At 35.3% G+C, this 12,658-nt stretch overlaps 1 protein-coding gene across 1 annotated transcript; it reads left to right on the top strand.

Annotated features, from left to right (window-relative positions):
- Positions 1–8,900: 8,900 nt before the first annotated feature.
- Positions 8,901–9,839, top strand: LOC116092114 (olfactory receptor 1052-like). The gene has a single exon (XM_031373471.1). The coding sequence runs from the start codon at positions 8,901–8,903 to the stop codon at positions 9,837–9,839; it is 939 nt and encodes a 312-aa protein (XP_031229331.1).
- The last annotated feature ends 2,819 nt before the right edge of the window (positions 9,840–12,658 follow it).

Here is a 12,658-nt window from a genome sequence, read left to right as displayed (position 1 = left end):
GATACCATGCTTTGTACTGGAAACCTAAATATTCAGTAGTGGTAAAATCATGGTGATTAGAAGAGAACATATAACCACTGCTTTACTAAGCAGACATAATCTCTGGCAACAATTTATATGAAGGATAATTGTAATATTTATCCCTTATCAAGGAAACTTCTCTTTTCAGCAGAGGTAGACTGCTACAGAAAACCACAGCCAATCAATATGCAGAGTTGTGGAGCCAAATCCTAATGGATGCATCTATGAAACATCTACAAAACTTTCATACTTAAGGTTAAGGGAACATTGTACAAGTGTGGACAGAAAGATTGTGAAAACCAGAGGATCAGAAAGCTTACGTGGAGATTGTGTTTCCTGGGAATTTCAGATGCTGCACCCATAAAATCTCACCAACAGTCATTGTCTAAACATGAAATGAACAAGGACAATACTAATAAACATGCTAAAGTAGTTGGAGAAAAGCCCATGAGCCTTCGACTCTAGACAAAGGATTATTAGCAACTGAGAAAAGCTGGAGAAGGAGATGTAGTCTAAACCTTTGAAGAGCACATTAATGATTTTTCCAGTCTCAAATAGTCAGCCTTGAAAATATACATACAAATAACATTATATGGACTCAACAGATGATATTTGGAAATATGTATATATGTATATATACATGCATGTATGTGTGTATTATGCAACAACAACTGATGGAAAAATAACAATAAATGTGGAGACCAGGAAGAGGTATTTGTGAAAGTTTTGAAGTGAGAAAAGGAAAGGGGATGTTATCATTTAAATATTAAAATAATAAAAATATGAAAATTAAGTTATGTGCATAAGTTCCATCACAAGTACCCAGCATATTACAAGCATCTAGTTAATAAACGTTTTTCCAAGGAAAATACTGCATAACTTATTCCTTCGAAACAATAATTATTTTATCAAAACTTATTATATTATGCAACTTTTATTAGTGTGTTTAAACAATTGTATTATTGAAGTTATTCTTCTAAGTTTACTGTCACATTTGTATGCAGTTGTCTATTTTTTCATTTTTGTTAGGTTTCTAATGACTTATACATAAGTGACTTAATTATGTATATTACTTTTCATTTAATAAATTTAGAATTCCATTTAAGCCTACATTGATCTTTTTTCTATTTTTAAAATCCATTCAATTCTTGCACCTATGAAGCATTCCAGGGTGGCAAAATGATAACTAAGAAATATATACAAACCCACTTGCTGTGTCTTCTGGAGTAAGCCAAACTGCCCTAAGCAGCCTATTATCCCCCCTAGACCTCTGTTCTCCCACCACCTCTCTGCCCACCTTCCTCAGACCTGCAGACTCTGAAATATACAAATTAGCTTCTCTTCCCCAACTCATCTTACCTGCTTGCTGAGCCCCCTGGGAGAAGCCAAGCTGACCTAGGCAGCCTGCTACCCTATGGAGACCTTCATTCTCTTGTCACCTCTCCTCTATCTTCATAAGATTACTGAACCATACAAGAAAGCTTCCCTTCTCCTACTCCCAACTTCACTGCTTTCTGGACCAAGCAAAGCTGCTCTGAGTAGCCTGCTATCCCATAGGGACCTGTATTCTACAACCATCTCTCTGTCTACCTTCATCGAACCTGTTGCTCCAGAACCATAAAGACCTGCGTACCTGCTGTAAAGATCCAAGTACCAAAGCCAACTAAATGGATAAAGGCCCTTGAAAGAACACAATCAACAAAAGCAAGGGCTTTGACACCTTCAAATCACAGGTACCAGACTACAGCATGCTCTGGATATCCTAACACAACTGAAGCACAAGAAAATGACCTTGAATCCAATCTTTTAAAGATGACAGAGAACTTTCTTTTCCATTCATTTAATTTTTTTATTAGATGTTTTCCCATTTACAATATCTCCTTTCCCAGCTCCCCCTCCAAAAATAAAATAAAGAAAAAAAAATAAAACAATTCCCTGTTCCCTCCCCCCTCCCCCTGCTCACCATCCCACCCCCTCCTGCTTACTGGCCCTGGCATTCCCCTACACTGGGGCATAGACCCTTCACAGGGTCAAAATTCTCTCCTCCCATTGATGACTGGCTTGTCCTTCCTCTGCTATACACACGCTGCTGGAGCCATGAGTTCCCCCCATGAAAGGATCCAAGGAGCTGAAGGGTTTGGAGCCCCTTAGGAGGAACAACAATATGAACTAACTAGTACCCTCAGAGCTCCCAGGAACTAAAACTCCAATAAAGATAGAGAACTTTAAAGAAGAAACAAATAAATGCCTTAAAGATATACAGGGAAATACAATTAAGCAGGTGAAGGAAATAAATAAAACTGTACAAGGCCTGAAAGTGGAAATAGAAGGAATAAAGAAAAAAAAAATTGAGGTAATCCTGGTGATGAAAACCCTAGAGAAGAGAATAGGAACAACAGATACAAGCATCACCAACAGAATACAGGATATGGAAGAGAGAATCTTGGGTGTAGAAAATACAATAGAATAAATTGATTCATTAGTAAAAGAAACAGATAAACCTAAAAACTTTCTGACAAAAAGCATTCAGGAAATCTGGGACACCATGAAAGAAATTAACCTAAGAATAATGTGAATGTAAGAAGGTGAAGGGTACCAGCTCCATAGCCCAGAAAATATTTTCAACAAAATCAGAGAAGAAAAAAATTTCCAACCTAAAGAAAGATATGCCGGCCTGTCGGTGGTGGCACATGCCTTTAATCCCAGCACTTGGGAGGCAGAGGCAGGAGGATTTCTGAGTTCAAGGCCAGCCTGGTCTACAGAGTGAGCTCCAGGAAAGCCAGGGCTACACAGAGAAACCCTGTTTCAAAAAACCAAAAGAAAAGAAAAAAAGAAAGAAAGAAAAAAAATATGCCTATCAACATACAAGAAGCTTATAGAACACTGAAGAAAATAGAACAATTAGACTGAACCAGAAAAGAAAATCCTCTTACCACATAATAATGAAACACTGAATTTCCATAACAAAGAATATTAAAAATCAGCAAGGGAAAAGAATTACATCTAATTTCTCAACAGAGACTCTAAAAGCTTGAAGGGCTGGACAGATATCTTGCAACCTCTAAAAAAACCAGAGACGCCAACATAGACTACTGTGCTCATCAAAATTCTCAATCACTATTTATGGTAAAAACAAGATACCGCAAGACAAATCTAAATACAAATTATATCTATCCACAAAAGCACCCCTAAGGAAAATACTAAAAAGAAAACTCCAACCAAATCGGCTAACTATAGGCAAGAAAACACAGTAAATAATTTATTATATAACAGCAAATTAAGGGCAACACACACAAATGAGCACATGCATGTATGCACAAGTACACAGTCACACAAACAAACAAACAAACAAACAAGCACACACACACACACACTAACATCACTAACATCAAATAAGAGGAAGTAACAATCACTGGTCATTAATATCTCTCAATATCAATTAACTCAATTCCCTAATAGAGAGACACAAACTAGCAGAGTGGATAAAAAAAAAAAATGGACCTATCATTCTACTACATACAGGAAATACACCTCAGCAAAAAGGTAGCTATTATCTCAGAGTAAAGGGTTGAACAAAAATTTTTCAAGCAAAGGGACACAAGAAGTAAGCTGGAGTTGCCATTCTAATACCTAATAAAACAGACTTTCAGCCAAAATTAACCAAAAAGAGACTGGGAAGGACATTTCATACTCATCAAGGGAAAAACATCACCAAGATCGTATCTCAATTCAGAATATCTATGTCCTAAACACAGGGACACTCACATTTGTAACACAAACAACGTTTAGATAGCACATCAAATCCCACATATTAGTAGACAGAGATATCAACAGCCACCACCATCAACTGACAGATCACATAGACAAAAACTGAACATAGAAATAGCAAAACTAACACACATGAATCAAATGGATCTAACAGACATTTATTACATATTTCACCGAAACAAAAAAGAGTGTACATTCTTCTTAGCACCTTATGAATCCTTCTAAAAATTTGTTCATATACTTATTCACAAATCAAGCAACAGATACCAATTAACTAAGCTAAATCAAAATGAAGTAAACTATTTAAACAGCCCTACATCTCACAGAGGAGTAGTATCCAAAATTTATAAAGAACTCAAGAAGTGAGACACCAACAACCTGAATGACCCAATTAAAAAAATGGAGTACAAGCTGGGCGTGGTGGCGCACGCCTTTAATCCCAGCACTTGGGAGGCAGAGGCAGGTGGATTTCTGAGTTCGAGGCCAGCCTGGTCTACAGAGTGAGCTCCAGGACAGCCAGGGCTATACAGAGAAACCCTGTCTCAAAAAAAACAAAAAGAAAAATGGAGTACAGAGCTAAACAGAGACTTCTCAACAGAGGAAACTCTAATGGCTGAGAAGCACTTAAAGAAATGTTCAAAGTCTTTAGTCATCAAAGAAATGCAAATCAAAAGCACTCAGAGATTCCATCTTACATCCTTCAGAATGGCAAAGATTAACCCTCAATAGATATCACATCCTGGTGGGAATGTGGAGCAATGGGAATACTCCTTCCATGCTGGTGGGAGTTCAAAATAGTTCTACAACTTTGGAAATCAGTTTGGTGGTTTCTCAGAAAATTGAGTCTAGATCTTTCTAGCGACCCAGCTATAACACTCCTGGGTATATCAGCAAAATATGTCGACCATACCACAAGACACTTCCTCCACTGCTCTATTCATATTAGCCAGAAACTAGAAACAGCTCAGATATCCCTAAACCACAGAATGGATTAAAGAATCACTGGTTTATTTACACAGGAACATCATAAAATTTGCAGGCAAATGGATGTAACTTGAGAATGCCACCCTGAGTGAGGTAACCCAGTCCCTAAAGGACATGAATAGAATGTACTCACTTATAAGTGAACATTAGCCATAAAACACAGGATAGCTACGATATACTCCATAGACCCAAAGAAGCTTAACAAAAAGGAAGGCATGCAAGGATGCTTGAATCTTGCTTAGAAGGGGGAATAAAATAGTAATAAGGGGCAGATAAGGAAGGGAACTGGATGGGAGAGGGGATGGGAAGGAGAAAAGGGAGTTTCAGGATCAGGTATGCAGAGGGATAGAAAAGACAACCAGTTGGCCAAGAGAATGAATGGAAATCTGCAACTGACTGGGGTGGGGAGGTGGGAGGGTCTTCCCTATGTCTTGACAGAGATCTGGGATATGGCCGGCATTCCAAAATCAGTGATTTTAGCTGTGACTGTGGTATATGGTACTGGGGATATGGAACCTGAAGAGGCAACCTCCTAAAGTCAGCAGGCATCCCAGGGGAGCAATAGAGGCACCAACCCACCCACAAAAATTATCCTGTTTAAAAGAAAATTAGGGATGGAGGATGGAGCAGAGATTGAAGGAATAGCCTATCAATAATTCTCCTAACTTGGGACCTATACTGTGAGCAAGCACCAATCTCTGACCCGATTAATAATACTCTTACACTTGCCGATAGAAGTTTAGCACTGCTGTTTTCTGCGAGGCTCTACCCAGCAGTTGACTCAGACAGATGCAGATACCCACAGTTAAACAGTGAAGGGAATTTGGAAGAATAGTAGGAAAGATTTGAGGCCACAGAGGGGATAGAAACTCCACAGGAAGACTAACACAGTCAACTAAACATGTACCCTTGGGGCTTTCAGAGACTGAACCACCAACCAAAGAACATACCGGGACTGGACCAATGCCTTCCACACATATGTAGCAGATGTACAGCTTGATCTCCATGTGGATACAGAACGATTGGAATGAGGTTTATCCATAAAGCTATTGGCTGTATGTGTGATATGTACTTCCAGCTGAGCTACCTTGTGTGGCCTCAGTGGGTGTGGATGCACCTAGCCTCACAGAGACTTGAAGTACCAGAGTGGAGGGATGTGCCTAGCCTAGGAAAGTACCAAGGTGGGAGAATACTCCAGGGCCTAACTTGCTCAGAGGAGAAAGGGAGTGGGGAGTGGGAAGGATTGTGAGAGAGGGTGACTGGGAGAAGGGCAGTGAGTAGGATTAAAAAGTGAAAAATTAAAAAAAGAAAAGAAAAAAGAAAACGAAATATATACAAGTGACCCAGTTGGCTACATTACCAATATCACATAGTATCTAGTGTGTGAATATATGATGATGAGCATATACATTTCAAATTAAATCATCTCCAAGTCTTTTGTGCTTTCACATATATCTCCATAATTATTACAAATACCATTATAGTTTTAGAAAGTTGTCAATGGAAGTGATATATATTAAAATATTAAAATCATGTGTAGCACATGTAAAAGAGGTAAATAAATCATAATGTTAAAATAGAAACATTCTTTCTTGTTTAGAAAGAAAAAGCCATTTCTTTCCATTATAGTACCTCATTTTGGAAATACACCAAGGTCCTTAACTTCCTTAGGGCTACCTGTAGCATTTTTAATGAATCCCAGTGTTTACAGTGCCCTGGGGATTCCATCCCCCAAAGGCAAAAAGCCAAATATAAACTCAACAGTAAGGAAATTTAGACACAGGCCAACTCTGATTCTTCACACCAGGTAGGTGTCCTGCTTGTATATTGCAACACAGCATTTATAAATATAATTGCTTTCCCAGGTCTTCAAACTGAGCACTGTCCCAAGCACTTACTTAATGTGAGGAAAAATCACAGGAATCTTGTCATTCTGACCATGAAGTTCAGTAAACAGATTCAGGCAAATGCCACAGTGTTCACTTTTGTGGCATACTGTAAGCTTATTCTACATTTCCTTAGACAGCTTATTCTACATTTCCTTAGACAGCTATGTTTGTAAATTGAAAAAGAGAATTTAGTTGAAGATATCTTTTCAAATCAGGTGGATTCCTATTAACTACTTTTTCTTAATTTGACAAAGGAACCATAAACTAAAATTTATCTTCATTATATCAGCTAAGTATTAGACTCAGATATTCATTTGTTGAAATATAACTTTAAGCAAAAGAAAAGAGATGACATGGTTCAGATTAAATAGCAATTATGTAAATTAAATTGATTATGAAATTAATGAAATTGAAGAAAACCAGAAAATTTCACAAATTCAGTTTCCTTAAATTAAAACACAATAAGAACATATGCTGAACACCATTAAACCAAAAATTATTTTTAAATAAGTTAATCCCAAATGTGATTATGAAGTTACCTATCACATTTAGTCTGCATTTATTTTCCATGATTTTTAGCCTTGTATCAGCAATGAATTTCTGGGCACCCTATGTTACATGTGATAGTTTTTCAGGATGCTTCCAGGAATAATCCACAACTTCGCCTTCTTTGTACAGAAAACTACTTGGTTATAAAAGATACAGAGTGCTTTGGTAAAATAATCCTTCTTTTTAGACTTGTGTTTTCAGTAAAGTACAGAAAGTCAATACTAATTTGCAATATTTTACTAGTTATTTAATAGCTACAGAGAAATTTCAGCCTCTATCTTATCATCTTTACTCTACTATAAAGATCACTGATATGTCTTTCTCAGAGTGATTTAGGTACACTAACTGTGAAATTTCATATTTATGGTTGTTTAGCCTAAATGAAGTTTTCCATCAAACTTATGTGAAATAGTCTCTTAATTTTTACAAGAGTTTACTAAAACTCTTGTACCCCAGCATATAATGTATTCATACAATTATTTCTTTAAGAATTTTTATAAACATTAATTTCTCACATACTTTCACAAAATGTTATAAAACAACAAATTGACATTATGTATTTGAGGTAATATTTTAAAGTAAAGTTAGCCTAATATTCCATCCTTTGTGAATTAATCGTTAGTCATAACAATACACATTCTTGTTTAAAGTGAATTTGTACCAATGATTTCAGAAATCAAAGGACAAAAAAAATCAAAACATTATGAAAAAATAAATCTGATATTGGCTAATCCACACTTAAATAGTAAACACTATATCAAATCAGAGCATTTATGGTAAGTGCTATTTACTGCATGAAAGGTTAATTTCGTCAAGCACTGGAACAAGGCAATTTAAAGAGATAAACTTCATAAAAATTCCTTTTGATTTCATAGTGTAGATTCTCTGAGTCTCATTTTCTTTTATTATATGCTATAAATTAAATAACGTTTTCTATATGTCTTTTTATATCTATAAAAACATACATGTGCCTACAATACACTTAATGCATTTATATTATGTTTTTCTCTTTAACTTACCTGAATATGATACAGAATATTTAAATGATATTTTATATTCAATATTTTTTAATTTTATAAATTAAAAGGAAAGAAATATAATTCCAGTCAAAAATATTATCTTAGTTACTTTTCTATTGCTGTGAGAAGACATCTGTCCAAGAGAACATTTTTTTAAATTCATTTTTCATACATTACATCCAGATCATGTCTCTTTTCCCTCTACTCCTCCTAAATTGGTAAATGTTAAGAGAACTTTTGTTTGCTTGCTTGTTTTAATCTTCACAGTAAATATTCACTACTGGAAGGTGAAGTTCTTCTATTTCATTTGTAAATTTAAAATACTATGTTACCAAGACCCACTGACTGATCTCTCTACCAGGAAAAAAAAATAATGACTTGATTATTACTATGTCTAACAGAGTGTCGCAGTTTCTGCAAGAAGTTTCCTTCATATAACACATAATCCTAATTTTAATTTCTTGATGAGAGCCAAGAAAAAAGTTTTTAAAAGCTAACTTTTCATAGTTGGCTAATTTAAATATAATTCAGATTATTTTTACTTAATGATGAAAACTTTGCAGATTTAAGAGATGCTAATAGAGTGATTTCATGCCTACAAACTGTAATCTCTGGACATTTCTTTTTTTCCTCTGGTTCTTTGCAGATCTCCTATAAAGGAGTCACATCAATGGCTGACAGAAACTTGACTGTGATAACTGAGTTTGTCCTCCTGGGTCTGACTGAGGATCCTGTACTGAATACCATATTCTCTGTGCTGTTTCTCTTAATTTATGTCATTACTGTAGCAGGCAATTTGTGGATTATTGTGATAATTTTAGCTACTGACCATCTTCATTCCCCCAAGTACTTTTTCCTTAGTCACTTGGCTTTCTTGGATTTCTGCTATTCATCAGTCTTTCTTCCCAAAATGCTAATAAACTACTTAGTAGGACAAAACAGCATTTCATACCACGGCTGCCTTCTACAATATTCCTTTGTCAACATGTTCCTGACTGCAGAATGCTTCCTCTTGGCTGCAATGGCCTATGATCGGTATCTTGCCATCTGCAGTCCACTTTACTACAGATGTCTTATGACTCCCACATTTTGCATCTACCTTGTGTCAGCCTCTTACCTGCTGGGCTGTGCCAACTCACTTACCCACTTGAGGAGTCTTCTTAATTTGACTTTCTGTGGGCCCAATGTCATTGATCATTATTTCTGTGACATTCCATTGCTTTTTCAGCTCTCCTGCTCTGATACCCATGACAGTGAGGTTTTATTCATTGTTCTTTCTGGTGCTACATCCATAACTACTTTTCTGATAGTGGTTAGTTCCTATCTCGGAATTCTTATCACTGTCCTGAAAATACACTCTGCCAGGGGAAGTTATAAGGCTTTATCCACCTGTGCATCCCACTTAACTGTAGTGACTCTTTTCTATGGAACGGTGATATCTACTTACCTGGGAACCAGCTCAAGCTTTCCACAGGATACAGAAAAAATCTTATCTGTGTTTTACACACTTTTGCTGCCAGTACTGAATCTTTTGATATACAGTGTGAGAAATAAAGAGGCCAAAGAAGCCATGAGAAGAATGATTAAGAGAAAAATATTTGCTCAGTAAAATGTAGCTTAAATGTTTAAGAAACATTTATTAATTCTATAGGCTATGTGGTTAAATACCTACAGTGTTTCAAATAGGGGCAATTATGATATTTTGAAAGGTCTTTTTGTTCAAATACACATTCACATTAGAGTTTTAATTTTAATGTTATTAACAACATTAATTATTCATTATAATTTTTATTGTCCCATATATATGTGACATATATGCCATTTTATATATTATATATAATAGTGTCATATTACATATAATATGTAAAATTATATGATTACCAATTCCCAATACAATAGAACCCATTTTTTCCTAGGTAGATCCCTCAGTTTGAATATTCTTTTGAAGACAGATTCAACAATAAAATGCCACATTGGAAGAATCATGGTACTTTCTCTCCTTCCTTGTGTGAAGATGCCAAATGAGTATGTTATCACAATCTCTGTTTTCATAGACTTCTGCATTAGGAACAGATAAGGACACTTAGACAGAAGTTTTTTGTGTTTTGTTTTGATTTTTTTTTGTTGTTTTTTGTTGTTGTTGTTTGCCTTACAGAATCTCCTAAGTCTTTTCTTAACTAATTTCATGTCACTGATATGTACTTTTCATTTTTGTGATTCTCAAATTATGATTCTGAAAAATATAATGTTCTTTATAATAGATTGTTTCCATTTTCTGTCATTGGCTCTTTTAAAATAGGATTGTCATAGTTCTTCAAGAATAGAGTGGAAAAAGAGAAGAAAAATCACATAAATATTCATAATTTAGTAGGAGAACAGATTACAGAAAGAATACTGAAACTACATTCATTTTTCTTTACTTCTCCCCAAGCTGAAACAAATTTATGGATGATTCAACTCAGGTCAAAGGACCTTAGCATGGACCACAAGTCAGTCATGACCCAATTCTGAGATATAGATACTAAAACCACACTAATTTATGCTTATAGATAAGCCTTCCTCCAATCCACATTAATAAATAGCACTTATTTATATTTAGTCAGCAACCATAGGTTCTTTACTCCCTTGTAAGTTTTATGGCTGTCAGTTGAATAGAATTACTGCAACACCAATACATATATAATTGATTGATTATCCCAGAGTATACTGGAGCTCATCAAAAATCAAAGCTTAAGAATTTCCTAAAAACAATGTAGTCTTCTGAAATGGCATTTTATTTAAAAATCAAAATGATACTCAGAACCATGTGTTGCTTATATTCATGTGTGATGTTTCTTAGCCTGTTGCAGAGTGCATTAAAATCTTTGCTCGTCATTGCTCCTTTGTCTAGAGATGACAAGGAAGCACATGCTAAACATGCTACCTGACATATTTGTAATACTAGTAATGTGATTGCAAACTTATAAAAGTTGTGTTCGGGCCAGAGTGAGCGAGGCCAGAGCGAGCAGGGCTGGAGTGAGCGGCCATCTGTACAGCTACAGTGTACTCATACACATATAAATAAATAAATAAATAAATCTTTGGGAAAAAGTTGTGTTCATGTGTCTTAATAATAAATAGCTCAAATATTAGTGTATGCAGGGAAATAAACATCAAACTTCAAATATGCCTATGAATTTTCATTTTTCATACACTTGTATATGACAAGTATAGCTTATGTTATATGATAACTTAAATTAACTTTTGCTTTATTGTTTGTACATACACAGTTTATTTCAGAATAGTTACATAGAAAATATTTGCATCACATCTCACCAAAATTCATGTTTGTAAGTTTGCAGTGTAATAAACAAATTTTCAAAAATAAATTATAGTAGTTCTCTGTTTATCCATTGACCCTTCTGAATGACAGCTCATCACCACACATCTTGAGTTGACTCATATACTCGATTTTAAATATTGAGTAGATAGGACTTATAACCTTCATAATGATATTGAAATGATAATGAAAGTTTGTACAAGATAATGTATCCATCCTGGTTAGTTTTCAGTTAACTTGACACAGCCAGAGAGGAGCCTTAATTGAGAAATGTCTCTATAAGATTATTGTATAGACAAGGTTGTGGGGTAGTCATTGACAGGAGTAAGCCCTGGCCCATTATGGACTGGGCAGTCTCTAGGCTGGTGGTCTTAGGTTCTGTAGAAACAGGATAAACATTCAGTGCTGAGAAAGCCAGTAAACAGCATCACTCATGGCCTTTGCAGCAGCTCCTGGCTCCCTTTTTCTGGTCCTGACTTCCTTTGATGATGATTGACGATATGGAAATATAAGCACAATAAGACCATTCTTCCCAGTGTTGTATTGATCATACTATTTCATGGCCGCAATAGTAACTCAAACTAAGATAATATTCTATTTTTTTCTTTTTACATTTTTCCCCTGTGGAATTAGTTACTCATAGTGAACAAGAGGACATATAACAGAATAAAGTATTTTGAGAAGGAAATTATATTCTGTTTGAGATGAGTATTGTAGTTGAATTTAATTCCAGATATCCATGCAAGGAAACATCAGTACAGCCAGTCCTCCTTATATCTACTCCACTTCAACCAACCAGAGATTGGAATCAAGGAAAATGAAGTAAAAATAACATTAAATATACAAATAAATTAGAGGATAACAACAATAAATATACAATTAGGTTCATTAAATTGCATGAAATATTAAGGGCAACATGAAGTTGGGGGGCATATACTATACACATTATATAGAAGTATGCTAACACTTTGTGTGAGGACTCAAACACCATGCACTTTAGAATCTATGTTGTATCTTAGGATCCATCCCCTGTGAATAATAGAAGTTTTAGAGAAAATACTTACATTTTCATTAAATTTCTTTACCCATTAGAAATTCTGAGTTTAGTA

Source organism: Mastomys coucha, unplaced genomic scaffold (genome assembly GCF_008632895.1).
Source record: "Mastomys coucha isolate ucsf_1 unplaced genomic scaffold, UCSF_Mcou_1 pScaffold15, whole genome shotgun sequence".
Classification (NCBI taxonomy): domain Eukaryota; kingdom Metazoa; phylum Chordata; class Mammalia; order Rodentia; family Muridae; genus Mastomys; species Mastomys coucha.
Note: the sequence above shows the minus strand (reverse complement) of the source record. Positions and strands in the feature narration are given on the sequence as shown.

What these genes read in the sequence shown, in the direction of transcription:
- LOC116092114 (XM_031373471.1), top strand. Translation starts at nt 8,901, where the DNA reads ATGGCTGACAGAAACTTGACTGTGATAACTGAGTTTGTCCTCCTGGGT.